The sequence below is a fragment of the Choloepus didactylus genome, chromosome 5 (genome assembly GCF_015220235.1).
Source record: "Choloepus didactylus isolate mChoDid1 chromosome 5, mChoDid1.pri, whole genome shotgun sequence".
Lineage (NCBI taxonomy): Eukaryota > Metazoa > Chordata > Mammalia > Pilosa > Megalonychidae > Choloepus > Choloepus didactylus.
In genome coordinates, this window is record NC_051311.1 from 116513258 (window position 1) to 116535116 (window position 21859).

The 21859-nt window shown below is 40.2% G+C and overlaps 1 protein-coding gene across 11 annotated transcripts in view; it reads right to left on the reverse strand.

Annotated features, from left to right (window-relative positions):
- Nucleotides 1-21859, reverse strand: part of ICA1 (islet cell autoantigen 1) — a 154516-nt gene that overhangs the window by 17060 nt on the left and 115597 nt on the right. For 8 of the 11 annotated variants that reach the window (XM_037836780.1, XM_037836777.1, XM_037836778.1 and 5 more), the window contains exons 9-12: nt 11898-11992; nt 9853-9905; nt 7542-7604; nt 7397-7438 (exon numbers count right to left, since the gene is read on the reverse strand). In XM_037836780.1, the coding sequence (XP_037692708.1) occupies nt 7397-7438; nt 7542-7604; nt 9853-9905; nt 11898-11992 (253 nt within the window). The remainder of the gene's footprint in view (nt 1-7396; nt 7439-7541; nt 7605-9852; nt 9906-11897; nt 11993-21859) is intronic. The other 3 variants (XM_037836782.1, XM_037836787.1, XM_037836785.1) reach the window with 1 other exon arrangement.

Consider the following 21859-nt stretch of genomic DNA (forward strand, 5'->3'; position numbering starts at 1 on the left):
TTAGTGTCCTGGTTATTTAACAATAATGCATGCTGTACAGCAAACATTTTCTCTTTTAAGAGAGCTTACTACTTAGCTAAAAGTAATGAAACTGGCACTGCTTGAACCAGAAAACAGAGAAACCTCCCAATTATTGCATTGGTAATTAACATGCTTGAAACTGCTATACATAGTTTGTAAGAAAAAAAAACTTAATTACAAGTAGAAAAGGACAGGTTTATGCCTGAAACTGGACAAGTTGAGACTTGAGAAATAACACTAGTCAGTTTGCTTTTAAGAATCATTATCATTTTCTTTGAAAATAATTCAACTCAACGGAGAGAAAATGGGGTACGCAGAGGAGGGATAAGCTCATTGAGAGAAGCCTGGTAGGAACTACACAACTGGAGTCATAGTTTCTACCCACATATATGAGCGAGTACTGTTACTAGGATGATGGGGTTCCATTCTGTTTTTGTCTTAACAGATGGACAAAGGATGTAGAGCTCTCAGATGCCAAACTCACAGATGCTACTCCAAGCCCCTTCACCTTCTTGCATGCTCTCATATCTGCATGTTTCCTTTCATATAAACCCAACTTTGAACATCACTGCAAGAATAAAGACTGACAGAAATGATGTTCTCCAATTCTCACCTCTCTGCCTACAACCCCATGACCTTTCATGCATCCACCTTTCCTTTCCAAGATTAGCCCTCTCTGTGCCCCTCCCCACCCTTTCAGGAGCCCGCTTCTGCCATTATTCAACTCCAGCATCTTTAGTCTTTGGCGCTACAATGCTTCTTCCCCAGGCCTCAGAATTTGTGTGCACCTCCCCCAAATAAGGCCTTCACTTGATATGTGGCCCTCTTTCAAGTTGCTGTTCTGGTGGCTTCTTCTTCTTCTTCTTTTTTTTTTTTTTTTTAAACATAAAAAAATAGTTTATTCCCCCCAGTTATGAAATAAAGGAATATTTTAATATGATAACATTTTTGCCTATTAAGTTATGAAAGACTTTTTTTTCCTAATAAAAAAGGATGCAGAGTGAGGCACTCTTATTTACTTCTGCTGGGAGTGCTAATTATTATACTATTTGGGAAGCAGTTTGCTAATTTGTAAGAGATTTAACAATATTTATGCCCTTTGACTCTGTCATCCCACTTCTAAAATCTCTTCTGGTTGCTTCTTCCTTCCACAGCTCCTCTTACTTTGTTACCACTCTTTTCCAGCTGCCTCTAATCAAGTTCTTCCCTAAATTGCTCTCTTGAAGGTTGCTGGTGAGAGCCTCATGGCCGCTTCCAGCTCTCTTCTCAGGCCTCGATGTCTGTGGCATGTTGTGCTGTGGGCTCGCTATGGAAATGCTGCCATTGCCTAGGAGACCCCACGGCGGCTCCCTTGGATGTCCTCTTACCTCCTTGACAATTCCTTCTCTGAGGCCTCTTCCTACTCTGGTTGTCCCTAAGGTTTTATCCTAAGGCATCGCATCTTTGCTCCCTACATTCTCTATGGAAGATCTCATCTATTCTCAGGGCTCCAATCTCATCTTGGAAAATTCTCAAATCTCTATCTCAAATTTCAGGTTCTTTCCTGAACTCTGAAGACACATTCCTGACTAAGCCCTTAGGAGTCTGCCCATGGCAAGGCTGCTGGCGCTCCATAAAAGGCATTCTCCCACTGTGTACCTTTGCTTCAGCCTGGCTGTGAGATTACTCCCTTACTCAAAAACTTGCAGTGCCTCCCCCCTGACTACTAAGTAAGGTAACATTCCTTACAGTGGCATGCAGAGCCTCCACAGCCCAGCTCTAATGTAAGCCTTTCAGCCTCCCATCAACCCTGCCTATGGGAAGCCTACAATACAGCAAACTCCTCTACTTCCATCTCTCAAACGTGCTTTCCTCTCTCCTCTATGGGAACCTGCTATTTCCTCCCAGTGAGAAGAATCGTACTTTTTTTTTGCAAGTGAAAAGGTTCTTTCTTTTTTAAAAAAAAAAAATTATTATGGGAATATACACACAACACAAAATTTCCCATTTTAACCACTGTCACATGTATAATTCAGTGATATTAAATACTTTCACTATGTTGTGCCACCATCATCACCAACCATTACCAAAACTTTTTCATCACTCCAAACAGAAACTGCACTCATTAAACAATAACTCTCCATTCCCCTTCCCTCATCCCTATTGCCCCTGGTAACCTGCAATCTACTTTCTATTCTATGAATTTGCTTACTCAAAGTCATTAATATAAGTGAAACCATACAATATTTGTCCTTTTGTGTCTGGCTTATTTCAACCAACATGATTTCTTCAAGGTTCATCCATGTTGTAGCATGTATCATAACTCCATTCCTTCTTATGGCTGAATAATATGCCATTGTGTACATACACCACATTTTGTTTATCCATTCATCTGCGGATGGACATGGGCTGCTTCTACCTTTTGGCTACTGTTGAAAGGGATCTTAGAGATCATGTCCTCTAACTCATTTTACAGATGAGAAAAAAAGACACCTAAGTTAGATGACCTGCCCAAGGTCATAGAATTTCTTTGTTAAAGAAAATCTGACTGGGGACCCCAGGCTCACAGGTCAAGAGTTTTCTCACTGCAGCACAGTGCTTTCATTTCAGAACCTATTAAGGATCTCACATATAAACTAACATTTAAGCTTTTGTCGAGTTTCAAGGGTTTCTAAGGCCAAATGGCCCCATCAGCAGCCAGGCAAATCTAGCAGCTGTAGACACCAAGGTGGAGTGGCCTAGAGGGCAGGTCCACTTGGCATGTTTGTCTTACATTGCCCAAGGGTTAAAAATTAAAACCCCATGGCCCTGGGAAAATGTCTCTGAGGAGAACTGACCCCACACCAATGAGCATTATCTGTATGAAAACTGACATAGAGAAGAATCTCTCTTAAGTTTAAGCAGAGTTTGGGTAACAGAAAGCTAATGTGTGAAACTGGAGCCAGCCTGCTCAGGTAATATTTTTCAAATCATACCGAGTTTCATGACCTCAGCATAAATTAGGAACACAGAAGATGGAAACATAACTTCATAGACCAAAAATGAGAGCACAGGAAAACAAACAGATAAATGTCACTTAATTTACCTTCATCTCTATGTGAAACAGGAAGACTCCGTTTCTCTGGTTTTCAACCTGGTCCCACTCTTGACATTATGACTAATCATCAAGGCCGCACACTTGCAATACAGATGAAAAACCCCAAACACCAACACTATCCTCACATCACCCAGAAGACGGTATGGGGAAAAGAAGGGTAGGAAACCATCTTACAAAAATGTCTAACAAGAAAATAAATTCTTCATTATAAAAGGCTCTGGTAACAAATTGTACATGTTTAGAATTCAAGAACACTGTTTCTAGAAGCTCTCGTCTGGTGAACAAAGGACCAAGATTATAAAAATAGATGCAGGAAAATTACCCTACCCACCCTCTGAAAGCAAAAAACAAAACGAAAAAAAAAAAAAAAAAAAAAGTAAAAAGAAAAACCAAACCAACTGTACCGGACCCAGAGAAGGCAGGAAAACTGCCAATGACCCCTAAGTCTGCTTGTCCATTCTAGTGCTAGATCTTAACAACCATACAATCTCCTGGAAAAAGGTGAAATCAGGGCCAGGGATAGAGCCTTCTCTGCAACAACAGTATCTGGTTTTAAATGTGTAGCACTGTGTTATGAAAGGACCAAAGCAGGACACAGAGGAGGACAGGCAGGAGGGATAGTTTACGAGAAAGATAAGGCACTTAGTATTTGCTGTGTAGCATGTGAGGGAGCAATGAGATCCCTAGTCAGTAATAAATGAATGACTGCAGAAGATGGTCTTGAAGGACCCGGGAGAAGGCGAGTGCACTGAGATAAACGTGCACTATCACTGTGGCAAGAGGTTCTCACCCAGACTTACAGCAGCTACCAGAGTAAGCTCCTCAGCGGTTCTGATGTGCAGCCACAATTTAGAACCACGAGTGTAAGAAGGAGTAATCCAGGAAGTAGAAGAAGACACAATGGCCCAAAGAATTACATGAATGTGGGGGCAAGCTGGACAATTCAGCATTTTTAAAATTGGCTCAATTAATCTTGTAGTGGAGAGGGGGCATTTTGGGAAAGGCCAAGTAATGAGATTTAGGTGAGCTGAAATTCTTCTCTTCTGCTTTATACCACCCCTTTAAAAATATTTTTTATTGAGGTGAAATTCACATAATTTAAAATTAACCATTTAAAACTGTACAGTTCAGTGGTATTTAGTACATTCACAATGTTGTGCCTCTACCACTTCCACCTAGTTCTAAAACATTTCATCACCCAAAAAGAAAACTGCATACCCATTAAGCAGCTGCTCCCTATCGTTCCTAGCAAGCACCAATCTGATTTGTCTCTGTGGCTCTACATTTTTTTGGATATTTCATATAAATGGAATACCCTACCACTTTATGTTCAGTTATCAGCTAGCTATTTTCCTTAGCAAAATTTTGAGGAATACAAAGGCTTCTACTAGTTATAACTCATGAATTGAGGTCAGGAGGGTCCCATGTGGTCACAATGTGATTTCAGAGCCACTTTTGAGCATCTCAGAATATCACACTAAGCTTCTCTTTTACTTAAAACATTTCAAAAACTGAAGTCAAATATGGGTTTTCTATTACATTATCTATTCAGCAGGAGAAAATAAATTTCACTGTGACACTGAATCAGTGTGATTTTCTGAGCAATGGATCCTTGAGAACTGTGGCTTCTGTCATTAGCGGTCTGCTTTGGATAACATTATACCATGACTTAGCCATCACTTGTCTAACAGAATTACCACTGGGAGTGAACCAGCCCCCAAGCAGCAGGGTGCTAGAGCTGATAGCCCACAAGTCCTATAAAGTCAGCCATCCCTGCAAAGCTTTTTTTATTTCTTGACTGTTTAATGTCTTGCATATTATAAACAGCATTTTAAATTCAGGATTTGGGCCTTCCGGCAGTTTTCCAAAGGGTGCACATTTTGAAGTCAACAAATTAATGAGTATTTTTGTCTTCAGTCACCTCAAGTTCTCTATTCACTGAGAGAATATTTTTACTCCAATGGCCGTGACGCTGTAAGCTGATGCTGCCCTATGGGTTGACAACAAAGAAGAGGCAACAGATAGTGGGGAAAAATCTTTCCTGCCTAAAGAAGGTCTTTGTGGCTTGGTAATGATAAGGGAAAGGAGAAATTATTCGACACTGCATTTAACTGAGAAAATGTGTAAATCCATTTCCCTGCCTGAGAACAAGTACACATTTTAGGGGAGAGCACATTCATATCTCTATCTTTAGAACTGCATTGAGTGCTCCAAAAAAAAGGATATAAGCTGCTATTCTATGAAACTAACACAGATTGCAACTATAAACCAATGAGGTATAAAAGTTGTTTTAAAAAATAGAAATATGTCAATCTTATTCCGAAATATCTTGGCACATGCTTTTGAGGAAGATTATGAAAGTAAGCATACATCTCAGGCAGCGGCATGTCTGATTTAATTCTGTGAAGAAATGCTTGGCTACAGGTTAGTATTGTGCCATTGCTACCAAGTTAAAAGAATTGAAATCCAAAACCAAGGACCTTTATTTGTGAGAGGGGACATGCAAAACTGTAGATTCATATTAGTTTGTGCCTGCGTAAAGATACACTGGGGGATGGGAGTTCAGGAAAAGGGCGGAAGTTGAGAACTAGAACGGGAGTCAAAGTTTTTTTTTGTTTGTTTTTGTTTTTTTACTGTATACCTTTTTATTATTATTTTACTTTTTGTACCAGTGTGAATGTATTACTTAATAAAAAATTAAGTTCACTAAAATGAAAAAAATATAATAGAGTAAAAATGAAAGCAAAGAGCTAATTGCATAAGCAAGATGTTGAGAACAGGAAGAATAACAACCTTCCTATCAAAATACATTGAAGCATATGTACGATTACAAATACATTTGTTAAATGTCGAGACTTGCTAAAATGGGGTGGTGGTTACCTAGTGCTTGTTATATAATTATCTTTTTCTCACTTTTGTACAATTGAAATATTTCCACCTCCAAAAAATAATTTATAAAAATGCATTTACTCCATCAAATTATCTATCCTTAAGCCAAAGGGGAAAAGTTATCATGAAAGTGGAATCCATGTATGGCAATTTTCATTAATTGCTTACCTATTACTCTCAGAATCTGGTATAATTTCAATATTTACAAATGAGTATTCATTCTGATAAAATATGCACAGATATTCAGGCGCAATTGCAGAGTGTGTTGCCTAGTTAAGAAATTAATAAGGAAGGCAGGTTTCTGCCCTCAATTCTATATTCCTAAGCCCTGGAAACTTAATGCCTTAGTTGTGGTGCCTTTCTGTTTTTGATAAAAAGTTTTAACCAGAGCCCTCAGTTTTCCTGAGGGTTTCTTCCTCTCACACTGTAGGAATTAAATCCAGTTGAAAGTTGAAAGTCCTCTGCCCTGATTACTGGGGGCCCACGGGATGACCTTGGCAGGTTCCCAGTCCCGTAAGAAACCTGTGAGAACACGACAGGCTGTGTCAGCCACCAGGGCAAAGGATGCCCTAGAGTTTGATTTGGAACCCCAAGGCGTCTTTGGACTCTAAATAAATCATTAGAAGGAAACTCTTTGTATGACAGAGGGCGCAGCCTATGATCAGGCTGAACAGACTCAATTACTTGGGATCACTTAGGATTATGTGTGTCTTATCCAAATCCACGGTCTGTATTCTCTTTGGGGGGATCATTTAGAAAGTAATTTTAGGCCCAGTGAACTTAGATGTGGGGCTTGGCCAGGCAAACTCTACCCACATGTTGAAGGTTTGATGGAGACTCAACACAGTTGGGTGACACAGTGGTACCACTGGACTACACTCCTAGTCCTGCTATCTCAACGGATCACAGTTTGAAGAGTGTTTCTGGTATGACTCACAAAGAACCTTTAAAGGATCTCCAATCCTGACAATAACCCCCAAGATTGCTGCTATTGATCCCATTTTCCAAATGAAAACTATGGAGACTTAGAGAGTTTAAGTATGAAGCAAAGTTCTCAAGGACATACAGGCCATTTATGGTAGAACCAGAGTTCACAGCCAGGCCATGAAGGCCACGTTTTTTCTATTATAGTACACAATCTTTGTCATAATGACTTTTAGCTTTAGTTTGAACTTTACCTTTAGGAGTCTGAACATTATGAAATTACTTATACTAAAGATGACCAATCACATTCACTAATTTGTGTTTGGGAATATTTTAGGTCATTTATAAAGACAGATGACAGTCACCTGAAAACAATTTGCTTGGGAATGCAAAGCTATTCAAAAGATCAATTTTACATTTTCCTGTATGTAAAAAAAAATGAATTAAAAATTAAATTATAAACCCAAAGAAATGCTTAAATCTTACCACCTTCCTCAGGTTTCACGTCTATTAGTTCATCGACAGGTCCTTTAGAGGAGGTGAAAAAAAGCAAAATTATGAGTCAGTTTTGCTTTGTAAGGAGTTTGAGTCAAATTATTAAAATTGAGTAGTTTTTCTTAATCTAGATTACCTGAGCATGCATTACGTGTAGAGCTTTTGTCTAAGGCAGATAAAATACTTTTTCCATCTTCAGCTGTAAATATAACACATTCAAGACATTATCACCAATTTGGAATGGGGTGCAGATTCAGGTACTATTGCAGTGTAAGGTAAATGCACAGCTTCAGGAGGAAATGGCATCCACAAATTCATTCATGCAGAAGCAGGGTCCTCAGATTACGTTATATGCCCGCTATTGGCTCTCAATGTATGTTTGCTGAACCAGCAGCCCTGAGTCTGTTTCATTTGGTAGATAATCCAGAAAACCATATGATACCAATCGAACAATTGTCCCTCCATGGTCAAATGTATGACCTAAGTAAATAAATATTACTTGGTGGTGCTTGGAAGTTTAGCCATATGTTCCTGGCTAAAAGAAAAAGGCAGCAGAACAGCCTTAAAACTTGGTTCACTCATATGCACATTAGACTTTCTGCAGGTCACAGAATAAAAGAGAGATGACATTTCTTTAATGAATTCCATTCTTTGTATATATAAGACAAGGTGAGTGACATTTGCTATCTCAAAATGTGATGCAAAGGCCACAAGTGATCATATTACACAAGGAAAGAGAATGTTAGATCCCCCTGCTCTGTGACATATTTAAATATATACTTTTTATAGATATGTAACTTGAATACAAATGCAATAAAGTGGAGTTTACATTTTCCCACAGAACTAAAAATTTTCTACTTGATTGCCTCAATTCCAACCACATCAGTGAGCCCAGCTGCCAACATTAGAGCTCTAACAGGGACCTGGAGGCCCAGGGAGTTTAGAGCGACACAGACAGCTCTTGTGCGGTCTAGGAGATTGGTCCTGCCTGCCTGTCTGCCTCCTCCGGCCACTAGCTCCCTCCCTCACACACCAGGACACTGCTCCTCTGACCTTCTCCTGGTCATTTTTGGCTCAGAGCCTTTGTCCTGGCTGTTTCTTTGTTTTGACAGGTCTTGCAACAATACTTCCTGATCCCCTCAAAGAGGTGAGGTCTCCTTCTCACACAAGTCCATAGCCTTGCACTCTCCCTTGTAGCTCTCTCCAAAGTTGGAGTCACCTGATTACTTGTGTGATTATTACATTAACATCAGTGTCCCGTTTAGACAGTGAGCCCCACCATGGAAGGATCCGTATGTGACTGGGGTACCACTGCATGCCCAGAGCCCAGACACATGCCCGGCCAAGAGGCGGCTCTCACCACACGTCTGCTGAGCAAATGAACAAATATTTGAGTGAGTGACGGTGGACAGGCATGAACAGAGATCGTGAACCAAGGCACAGGGGCAAAAAGTGAGGGCTCTCTCCACTTAAACGGCAGATGGAAGAAAAACAAATGAAGAAGTAAAGTGGGGGGAAGGAAACAGTCGGTGAAGAAGTGGTTGGAAAAGTGTGAAGAAGGACAGAAGGAAGACTGAGGTGAAGGAGAAGGATGGAGCAGAGGGGAAGTTCCAGGGTCTGCTTTGCTTCCCCGTCTCCTGAGCCACAGCTAAGGGCGAAGCACGGCAGGGGCAGGTGTGGCCCCGGGAGGCCAGGCTGAGCAGAGGGCTGAGGTAACCTTAGTTCTCTTCATTACACCTGCAAAACCTCCCCTGCGTCCCCAGGGATGTAGAACCCCAAAGAGAGACCCGGGATTGCATTACATTACTGCTACCACAATTTTCCATACTCTTTGAAATGGAACGAATGAAGAAAACTGGTCGCAATGGCAGGAGGCAGAAACAGCTAATAAGCCATTCACAGCATACTATATCATCTGCCAATGCTCTGACCCCTCTTCCTAAGGTGCCGGGTTCCATTAACTGGAGGAATCTGAAGGCATGAGGCGGAGCAGGGTGTGAGCTCTCCCGGTTGACTCCCGGCAACAGGCTGACGTCTGTCAGCAAGTCACCCAACGTCACACTTACCCAGTGTTAACAGTGCAATCGCACTACAACTATGTCCACAGCCCAAACAGCAGTTAGAGCCAATAATGGTAACAGAAGAAATTTTACCATTTGTTTTATGAAAAGAAATATCTTTCTGCCTGGTCTCAATTGTGGGCTTTGAAGGGCTGTCACTGAAGTGACTAATCAGGCTTTTTTTCTGGCTCAAAATATACAACCCATGATCTAAGGAACCAACATCTACAATATTTGAAAATTTAAAATTGAAACTAAAGGAAGCAAATTAATGTAGCCCTTTCTTGACTAGAAAAAAAGAAAGGTCTTGCTGAAAAAGAAAATGAATTGCCTATTGAGCATTAAGTAATATTTCAGAAGCAATTGGAAGTAAAAATTAAAACTTACTCTTAGAAATAGAGGATTTCTTGTTCTGGTTTTCATCCTCTAGTTTGATTAACCTTAAAATAAAAGAAAGTTTAGTAATCAAGTTCTGCAAATGGTATATTTATGATGTAGCAGATCTTGAGTACAAGATCTACTTCACTTATAATAAAACACACACACATACACACGTGCAGGAAAGGGCAAGGTATAATCATTTATATGCCATACATTTTCTGAAAAAGAAATAAAGTTGCCATTTCCTCTTGACCCAACACTGGTTAGTAGCATCTTAATAGTGAATTTGGCTTCATTGGAAGGCACTTTCTGTAAATATCTACATGGCTAGAACTAAGAGTGATGCTTACCACTATTGCTTTTAAAAACATGGTAATAAACTGCTAGCCAAGCAGGTGTTTGTTCTGATTCCTGGTTGCATAGGGGAGGCCTCTCAGCAGGTTAGCAAAACTGTACAAGGCTGGAGGCAGGATGGCTCTCAAATCCCGCTGGACGCTGCCCGCCCGCCTCCACCACGTCTTTAAGGCCCTGAGGTCAGCAGTGTCTCTGAACCTTCCTCCAAGCATGGAGCTCATCTTCACCTGCTATTTCTGAGCAATATAATCAGTAAATTTTCATTGTCATTTTGAATAGTTACTTGACTACACTTTTTGAGCTTTTAAAAATGAAGTGCTAAAATAGTTGAGAAATCTGAAATTAAACTAAGACTAACTGAGAAGATCCTAGGTAGTCCCCTTGTGAGTAAAAGCTGATGCTTTACTTTTGACTGCACTAATTTTATATGGTGAAAAGAAGGTGCTGGGGCTTAATCCACGCTCTGCCTCTTACCCTACCAGGGGCTGTGGGTAGTCCCTTAACATCTCTGAGCTTCAGCTCCATCATTTACAAAATGGGAAAATACCTACACTAGCTATGTAGAGGGTCACAGGAGGAGGAGCTGAGATAACATAAACAAAGCACCTGCCATTGCTGCCCAACACAAAGTGGGCACTCACTAAATGGTAGTTAGCATTATCACTACTACCAGGAATAGCTAAACCAGTTCCCCCTAAAATAGTCAATTGTATTGGATTCAGATCACATTCTACAGTCTTTCTTACAGTGAAATCTTGTCTTCATTTTGCACTCAAGAATTTTTCTACTAATTGCTTAAAATTAAAAAGGGCTAAAATTGGCAGCAAATATTTCTGGGGGAAAAATATATTTGAAACTTTATTGGAAAACACATTAAGAGGATAAACCTGTTTTTCCAGAAGGTTATCATCTAAATTTTTTTTTGAGGAAAAGGGACAGCAAGTGGAGAGGTCATCTCGTTTGCTTTCCTAGGTCAGTCAGTTCAAAGATTAACCCTACTCCTGCAGGCTCTTACATCTCCACAGAAAACAACAATATTTCAACCTCCTTCTTGCCATTCGGGATTAGCAACCATGTGCCATATATATGTCAAAAAGTTCCTCTCAGGATTTAAAATGACTAGAGGCCCCATCTTTGTGAGAAGGCAAGAAAGTAAGACAGAACAGTTATTTCTCACTCTCAAAACTGCTCTCTGCTTCACAGAGAAAACCAAAATAGTCTGAAAAGTAGAAAACAAAATGTCAAACCCCAACCCTCAGCAATTTTGTATTATAGCAACAAGGCAATGCCATAGGTTATCTCCTTCTATGAGAGAAAAGCCTTGGGATTGCCTCTCTAGGACGCATCACCTTTTAAGTGATGATGACAAAAGCACCAGGGAGGGCCCAGACACTGAAGACAAGAAGAAGTGGGGCCTGGGGCCAAAAGGCAGAGAGCCAGCTGCAGCTGGGAACATCTGCCCTATCCTGCCCCAGCCAACCCCTCACAGTGGGTCTCCTGTTGGGATGAGTGAGCCGCTTCCCAGCAGGGATATGTGCTGGAGGAGTTCAGGCCTCAGTGGTAATACATGTACCTTGACGAGGGAGGAATTAGGGCCGTCACCCTGGTCGGAGGCCAGCTCCATTGGTCAGTGAGGACTGTGCTGCCCTGACCTGTGGTTAGGAAGGTTTTGCTGAGAGAAGGGACATCTGACTTACTGACTTGGTTCCTCCACTGCTGTTTCTGTACTGTCCCGCTGGCTGATCTTCCTTTCTTCTTTCTCAACAAGCTTTTTCATGGGGTCTTGTAAGCTCTTGATCACAAGCCACAGATAATGAAAAGGGGGGGGGGAGAATAGTTCATCAATAAAATTCAACTGCTGCTGGTTCCAGCAAGCACACCTCGAATCAGAGGCACTGGGAGATCACCTTGAACCAATCAAGTGGACAGAAACAGAATTTTACATAGTGAATTTTACGATGTTCTCAGACCCATTTAAGATACACAAGCCTAGAAGGGAGAGTTGTTTTGTCACTAGATTTATATTTTCCCTTTTGCGATAAGTTATTCCAAAGAAGGCCTTTTGGCTATTGCTAACTTTATTTTCCATCTTCAACATGCAGTGAAGATAAACATTCTGTTCTGCTTACAGCCCACACACTGACAGAAAAGAAGCTTCTTTTCCCTTCAGAGATGAGACAATTTCATTTTATTTTTAATTTTGTTTGCTAGTTTGCCATCTAAAAACAGCTTTTAGAAAACAACAGAAAACAAAACCTTTTTTTTTTTTAAACCACAAATGACGGCTTAACATATTTTGACAACTTAACTCCCACGAGTGGACGAAGCAGGTGCATCCAAGTCTGTGTGGATTAAAAACTGGTGAGAATCTTTTTTGGGCACACAATTCTTGGAGTTAATGTTCTTCAAGGTTTATTAAATATTTACGAAAAGTTTTTTTTTTTTTTAAAAGCAAGTGCCTAGAAACTGTACACCAGTGATAAAGAGTAAAGAAAAACTAAACTAAATATTTCTGTAACAACTGAATAACGAATTATTTAAAAAAAAAAAAAGAAAGAAAGAAAGAAAGAAAAACCATCAATTTCTGGCCCTAATAAAATTAGAAACCTACATACGCAAAAGAAATGACTCAAGATACTTGTCCTTTCTATATGAGCAGAGCCATCAAAATCTAAGTCCTCATCCTTTGGGCCTTCACTTCTCATCTCCTGTCTTCTTCCTTCTCAGCTTTTACTTCTCTAATATGACACACACACGCCAAAGAAAGCAACGACATTCCACACGCCAACCCTGGTTCTTTAGTGATGGCCGCCTGGAAGGCTGGAGGAAGGTGTGCCCAGGCTGAGCCTCGACAGAGCAGAGCTGTGACGGATTTTGGTGACTGCCATGGACACAGACCGACAGTGGTGTCACACTCCTCTTGCCAGCTCTGTCTCACTCCCTGCCGAGTATAATCTTCCTAAAACATCCATGCCATCATGTTTCCCTTTTCCTCTAGAATCTTTTAAAATGTATTCCCATCCTTCTCTCCCACATTGTTTCCTACTCTCCCTGAAATGAGCTTCTCATTCAATTTGGTCTGTCTCTCAGAGTCCCGTATCTGCTAGTTGCTTTCTCTCTAGCTTTGTTCCTCCTGCTTCTTCAACCTAAAAAGCTATCTACCTCTCTGTTTACCCTCAAAAGTCCTATCAGTCTTTTCAAAATCCAGATCAATTACCACTATTTCCTGGCGTGCTGAAGTTCACTCAGCACGCCAAATTCACAGTAAAGCAAAATGGCTTATTAGAGTGGAGAATATAAAACGATGTTATATTCTTTAGACATTTAATACTGACTTAAAATATAAATGTGTATTTATTTGCTGATATTCTAATGTAGAGCCAAGGACTTCCCTTGAATATATGTCCCCTGATTGGAACGTTGCATCATTTTCTCGCAGAAACCACATCATCAAGCATTGCCATCATTTTTAATGACTCCCTATTTCTGGATATTTAGTTTAGTTCATTTAATCAACAAATAATTTTAGAGCACTTAAGGAGCACCAGGTGCTGTTTTAGGTGCTGTGGATACGTCTGTGCACAAGAAAGACAAACAAAATTATCAGCTAGTGATAGGGGCAGGCAAAGAATTAAAACAGGCAGATAGAAAGTGACCAAAACATTCCTTCAGTTTACAAGGACATCCTCTCTTTGGAAGTGACATTTCAGCTGTGAGCTAACAGACCAGAAAGAGATGCAACGTGCAGCTCAGGGAGAAGAGGGAGCACCAAGGGCAAAGCCCAAAGGTGGGAATTCAACTTGGCTTGAGGAACAAAAAGAATACCACTGTGGCTGCTGTGTCATGGGCAAGAGACAAATCTTTTGCGATGAAGATAAAGAGGTCAACGGGTCACACAGGGAGAACATAAATGAAAGTATTAGAGGAGTTTCAAAAGTTTTTATTTTGAAATAATTTGCAACTTAACCAAAAACGTGCAAGAATACTACAAAGAACTCTTCTTTACCCTTTTCCCAGCTTCACCACTACTTCTCATTTTGCCCCATTTGTGTCATCAAATACTTTCCCTCTTTCTTTCTCTCTAATGCATGGCAAAAAAAAAAAAAATGAAATACGTGATCCTCGACTGGAGCCTGGACTGGAGGGGAAAATGCTATAAAGGACATTATGGGGACAGGAGACAACTGGAATGTGGGCTGTAACTTTGATGTTCCTTGATAGAACATACATCATGATTTTTCATATACCCCAAAGCATGTGGTAAAGCCAGGGACATGTGTTTATGCATGTGTGTATTTTGGAAAAGTGCAACCATGAGGAGGAGTTCATCAGATGTCAATAGACCTGCCAATCACAGAATTTTATTCTCTCTCTCTCCCTCTCTCTCTTGCACACACACACACACACCCCCCAACACGTTTTAGGAGTTTTATTCTCCATAGAGTGGCCCATCTCTGGTCAAAGTGACGCCAGAGATATTCTCAGCCAAGGTTCTGATGGCTCCAAGACTCGCTTTTAGAGTCTGCGACATTTGCCCAGGCCTCCCAGTTTACTCAACTATCTTTTCACTGTGTTCTCTTTTTATCGTCAGTGCTAGACAGGGCCAGGGCAGGTCTGCTCTCAGCCATGTCTTGCTGCTGCAGCGCCTGCCCAAGCCCCGAGATGCCCTTGACAGCTCCACGGTTATCATCCCTCTGTCTCCAGCCTCATAACCACACTCCAGCAGCTCTGGGACTATCCCTTTGTAATGTAAACCACTCAGCTCTTCTTTTCAACCCCTTCCCCAGTTGGGCCATTAGCAGGGACTCAATTGTTGGCTCCCTGTCACTACAATCACAATTAATAGTCACTATTGTGCTTCACCAACAGAATGGCTGCAGTTCCAATTGCTACTTTAAATTATTATTAATAATTCCTGTGACAACTGCTCTTCTCTACCTACTATTACCATTGTCCCATAATGGTCTGGCTGTTGTGCCTCATGAGAGGTCGCTAAATAGGCCCTTGTTAGTTGATTAATTAACAGTCATAAGGTTAAACTAAAAAATTAGAGCTCTTTAGACAGGAAATTCAAAGGCTCAGGAGAATACTTGTGAAAAGGTTTATAAAACCACAAGCAAGATTAATACTGGGCACATGAGCTTGTTTATGAAATACTAGAATTCTGAACCAAGGGGCATCTTATATTCACATATATATGTATATGGATATACATGCGTATATATAAACAGCTGTATTGAAATACAATTCACTATCATAGAATTCACCCCCTGACAGTGTACAATTCAATGGTTTTTAGTCATTTATTCACAGAGATGTGACAACTATTATCACAATTTTAGAGCTATTTCAGGGGGCATCTCTTGAAGTAAGGGGGGGGGTGCTTTAGCTCAAACTAAACTAAATACTACCCTATAGCAAGGAAAATAAAACACACACACGGAAGTTGTTTCTTAACGAAAGAGAGTATAAATGGAATCAACGAAGGAGGCCAAGGGGAACTTTGAAACTCTTATCATGGAGGATAAATCATGTCCCTTCCCCTCCCAGAAGTTAGTTATTGGGTGTAACTGACAGATGCATGGTCTTCTACCTCTGACCTACCCTTACTCACCAGCTCAGAGAAGTGAATCTAGGAGGCCCAGCCGGCTTTGTACAGACAGGGGCAGCCATCAGCTTGAACTATGTCCAGTCCCCTGGCTGATGGAGGTCACATTCAAACCCAGGCCCCAGAAATGAAACTCCAAAGCATTCTGCTTCTAAACCCCAAACCCACTCAGTCCTTCATTAAAGTTTCTTGTGAGAATCACTGTGTATTAGCAGCAATAAAGCATTATAGAAGACTGAAAGTTTCTCTGCAGAGGAAAGAATATTTTTAGACTAAGTAACCGCTATCTCTGTTAGAGGCTGCACTCACATGCTAATAGTTTCTATCAATACTTAAATGGTTTCAGGAAGTGCACATTCTCTCTATACAAGATCAGTGTGACAGAGGAAATGCACAGACCGAGCTTGCAAAAGTGTCTTAGAAAGGAAATAGCTTAATATAATAATGGGAGTTACTACTTCCTGTATTAGGAAAATAAAAGCTACAGCAACATCCATCTGAATGAAAGCAAAACTACATGGCAAAACAAATTTCACAGACAAAAGGCCAGCAGTCAGCCCTAATGTAATAACCTAAATTTAATGTTTAACTTTGGCAACTGACTCACATTTCTCTAATCCTTTAATTATGACATTTGCTTTTCTTATGCTTCTTTCCACTAGTTACACTGTATGCATATGAAGGCACGAAATAAATTATTACACATAAAAGGAAATAAAAGTGCTCAAAACAGTGGGGCATGGTTAGATGCTGAACTGGGTGGTGTGTGTGCATGTGGGTGTTTACGTAATTATTAGCACTAGGGGAATAAAAAGCAGGGCCCATGATGATGCGTATGAGCCACACAATTCATGAACATTTTCTAAATACCCCCTGACCCCATGCACTTAGAAATTTGCGAGGACAATGGAAAAGGAACACTCTATTAATCTAGGCCAGAAGATAATCTTGACTTGTACTGCATAACAAAAAAATAAAAGAAAAATATTAAAGAATAACAAATCAAATGCAATCATAAACAAGACATATAACCTAATTCTTTGAAATAAGGTGGAAAATTGGTACAGGGGAGACATCATAGTGTCCTGGAAAGAGACAGACTTTGGAAATAGATCAAGTTGTGCTGTGACATGGCAAGCATCTTCACTTCTTCGGAGCCTCTGTTTACCCATCGGAACAATGGTGGTATAGACAGCAGTCAGCCGTGAGGATTACCAGAGATGATGCTTCTGCCTGGTAAGAACCAATGACTTCTAAAGATCTAAATGGAATGCGATGTCTTACATTGCTCATCCTGTATTAGGTCTGCACTCCATGTTTTACATGTCTCATTTAAACCCTTCCTAATAAACAGTGTTCTTGGTTTCCAGACATGGAATTTGAGGCTCAGAGAGGTGTAGTAACTTGTTTAAGGCCACTCAACTACCAAATGGTGGAACCAGTATTTGCATCCAGGTCTTTGAAATTCTACAGCTAGTTAAGAGATATTATTGACTAGCCAAGCCAAAGCCATTTACTGAACTCCCCCTCCATATGATCAGCCAAGGAGAGTGAGGGGACTTTATTCCAGATTCTGAGGAAAGAGTCATAAGTTCCCAGATATCTGAGGGTCTGACATATAAATTACACTTTTTGCACACAAGAAAATGCCTCAAAATGCTATTTTTAGTTGCAAGTTAAGAGCTGTATTCTTTAAAGGTATTCTTTTGCATTCTTCTTCCCTCCTGCCTCATGGTCAGAGGGCAGGGGTGCAAGAGAAGGGCCACTGGGAAGCAGGGTGTGGTAGAGTGGGGAAAGCATGGGCTTCCCTTCTCCCATATGGGGATGTGGCCTTGGGCAAATTACTAGACCTTCCTGAGCTTCAGTTTCCTCATTTGAAACATGGGAACAAGTATACTCTACTTCCCAAGGTTATTTTGATTATTCACCAAAATATATATGCACTTTTTATATGTCAGTGCTGAACCTAACAGTGGTATTAATTATAATACCCAACTTTGGTACATTAGAGTCATATACACCATATGACAAACTCTTCTAGCAGAGTGATTGGCACAAAGTCATTACCTATATGATGATATTCTTTTTCCCTTTCTCCTCAAGGAGGAGTGAGTGAATGAGCCTCTGGAGGCCTGAGCCTCTAGCTGACTGAGAAGACAAATGCCCGTCACCATAAATGATGGATGAACTGATGACAAGCCACCCCATGGCTTGTCCACCTCAAATTTCAGCAGTGGCCATGGGCAGCTACCCTACTCTCTCCTTTTCCAGCGACCTGGATGCATCCCAATTTGCTGTTTCTAATGGTCTGGCCTGGAGCTGCTTGGGAAAAAAATAGCTTTGCTAAACACCTTGTAAAGTAATGACACTGAGGGAAAAACTTGAAAGTCTAAAAGGATATTCTGGATGCTCGCCATAAGTAAATGCCATGTTGGGACTGCTAACTAAAATAGCATTGCAGGGATACTTACCCAATTTTCATGAAAGCTATTATGACTTTGTATTCAAAGCATGTAACTACAGAGCCATGTGGCCTGTCAGTAAAGGTTCAAGTGATTAACTGAGAAATGTGGAGGTGGGTGGAAGAAGACTGCTAGACACAAAATTTAGATGAGGCTATTTTTTGAATTTTGAAAGCTAAAAGCATTGTTCTCTACAATGATGTTTTATAAAACAGTGCACAGTCCTAGACCCCAGGAGACAAAGGAGGGAACATTGGCTCACCTGTTTCAATGGTTATTTTTGAACATGCTCAGAGCTATGTTTTCAGAGCTATGTTTTCAAATTCAGGTTTCCTTAGTTAAAATCTTGGTGCAGATCAAGAGCCAACTGCAAAGTCAATCTGCAGTTTTTAGAATTTGCCATGCTGCGGGGATGGGAAGCCCTCATACCTTTCCTGCTTGCACACCTGCCCAGTCTTCTCCTGTCCCTGGTGAGAATCACATCAGCTCAGTCCAGGGATTGCAGGGCTGAAGCACAGGTTTAGGAATGGAACTGCCAGTGCATCTTTGGAGTCCAAGGAGGGAGGGGCCAGGTTATAAAGAGGAGTGGTCTGGTGAATGCCCCCGCCCCCCACCAACACACACTGCCATTCCCAGTCTTGCTTGTGAAACACACTGTAAAACGAACACTCTAGGAGGAAAATGGAGAGTAAGAAGTAACAAGCTATGAAACCTACCAATCTCAACAAACCTTCCTGTCCCCAAGTTCTCAATGGCTGTCTTCTGGATCCGTTACAGAATTCTTGATAAATCCATCTTTTTGCCATCACCTTGGGGCTACTGGTGCAACTGCCACCCTCAACACTGCCACCACCATCACCACCTCCTCCATCACCACTACCACCATCACTGCCATCACCACCACCACCACCATCACTGCCATCACCACTGCTTCTACCACCATCACCAATACAACACCACCACTGCCACCTTCACCACCACCACCATCACTTCCATTACCACCACTACCACCTCCATCACTACCACCACTGCCAGCAAGCTTACCACCATAATACAGCTGGAAACTAGAAGAGCCAGATATAGTCAGGCCATGCTAGCCCCAGAGCTCTTAAACACTTTATCACATAAGTGGAGAACATGAAGAACAAAGTCAAAAAGCTGGCTTTCCTTCCAAAAGCACTGTAGTGGGGCATATCAAGAAATATACTTTGCTACTTGTCATTTTCATTAAATACAGGTACATTGATCCCTTTAAAAATGCAAATTCAGGAGGACATACTTCTCCCTCGGCCAGCTTCCACGAGTGAGTCTGTTGCTGTGAAGGGCCCATGCTCAACTCACTTCTCTATAAAAACATCCACTCAACCCCCATGCCGGCCAGGGGGAGAAGGGCCATCCGTACAAACAGAGCACTGACTTCTGAGGGCTTGAGTTTTTCATCTTTGTTTTTTCGATGCCTGTTCTAGATCTGTACAAATGTGTAAGTAAATGACATCCTGGAAGGATGAAGCAAACTTGACCACATCTGAAGGCTGGCAATTTAAGATGGGGTAGTGCTCTTCTAACATAGCTTCATTTAGTTTTTTAAAAATGCTTTAAACTCATAGTCTAAATTATTTTCTCTGAAAATGTGGCAGGGCTTTCAAAGATATGGCTAGCAACATTCCATTCCTATCCCCATAATTTGATAATCACTACCATGTGAATGGCATCCCAGATAATTTGGAATGAGTATAAATTTAGTGTATTAAAGATAGCTCATGCAAAATATATGTTTAATAACATTCTAATGAATAAATAAATGTTTATTGTTTGAAAATACAAGATTAGGTTATTGGCTCTTTTATTGGAAAACACTTAACAGGTGATTTAAGTGGTAGAGTCTCTCTGCTTTAAATTTGAGCTCTATTGGAATTAAACTAAAATAATTTTTACTAAAATATGAATTTCTCATAAAGCTGAAATGCTACAAAACTCTAGTGGTTATAAATTTAAAATGATGAAGGAAAATGTCAATAAAAGTAGAATGTAATCATATTAGGCCTAGGTAAAAAAGCAATAGCTGTTGTCACATAAAACATTACCATATAGCATAAAATATTCATAAAATGTCAAAATATTCATTCAGATATTTTTCAACTTGTATGAGATGGAGACTCAATTCACTTTTATAATAAAATTATTTTGGAAAAGAACTTCTAAATGTATTTTCTAGGGAAAGGTTCACAGAAATAAAAATTTGAATTTCTGGGGCATAAGTTATATCCCTGTAATTCTGCAGCAAAAGATTATTCCCTCCAAACAGGAGGAACTAAGTGTTTAACACATTAATTATCATCCTACAGCTGCAATGGCACAATTACCAACATACTCAGAATACACCCTGAAGCAAAGAAATCAAATGGGTTGCTTTTCATTAACAGAGCCTGGCAAACCTTTCCAAAGACAGTGTTTTCTTTCTGGTCATAGTCCCAAAGGCATTTAAGGGACAATTTGCTAAGGAAAACCCAGAAAACAAATAAATTGGGAAAACATTTAAATTTCAAAATATCCATTATCAATATATGATGAAGAAAATAATATATATATATATTGAAAGATGACCTGATCAAATCAAAATATTATAAAACACAAGATGTGTAGTTTTAAAAAATATTGATGCAAAAAGGTTGGGAAGTCAAGTTATATCCTCATGCTTCACTGCGATGTATAAACCATTGAGGTTTTCATTGACATGTTTTGTGGCATACAATACGATATGCAATGGGTCTATAGCTGTGTTAATGAGCTGTGTAATAACAGGATTCAATTATATAAGATTTGAGTCCACATAAAGAAAAAAATTAGCTATTAGCATGAAATTCTAATATTGTTGAAAGCCTGGATGAATAGGATTTTAGAGAGGTAATGAACAGTTTGTTTGTTTGTTTTGGTTTGGTTTTGTTTTTAGACACTTAACACTCTTAATATTACTATGACCTTATTAAAACTTAAATATAATTAAACCATAAACCAATTAAACCATAATTTAAGGAAGGCTCTGGGGGTATAAAAGGCAATGGGCAGTCATCTTCCTAAAATATTTGTAATTATGTCCTGAACCACTGCCGTCAAACCTTCATCAGGAATCTTCTAACATAATCAGCTTGATCGTCTCTGCATGACAAACATGATGGCAAAAATTAAGAAGCCATATTTTCCTCAGCACAGGAAGCCAGTGATACACATAAGGATTCCACCATGCTTGTGGCACAACTTCAATTTCACGATTTCATGTCACACTTAATATGCAGTAAACTCAAACCTAAAGTTCTCTGGAATTATATTTGGGGTAGACATTATTTCATCTTCCTCCTGGACAATGTGTGTCATGTACAGAGTCTTTCAAAAGACAGTAGATAACTTTTAGAATTGTATTTATAATAAAATAAAATCTGATGCACATTCTTGCCCTATATCCTGAAGCACTCTGCCTTATCAAAGCACCTTCCACGGGTTTCTGCTCAGGCCCAGGTAAGAATCATGAATAGTGTGAGTTGTGTTGATTTTCACCATCTGCTTTGGCCAGGATGGGTCCTTGCTAAGGTGC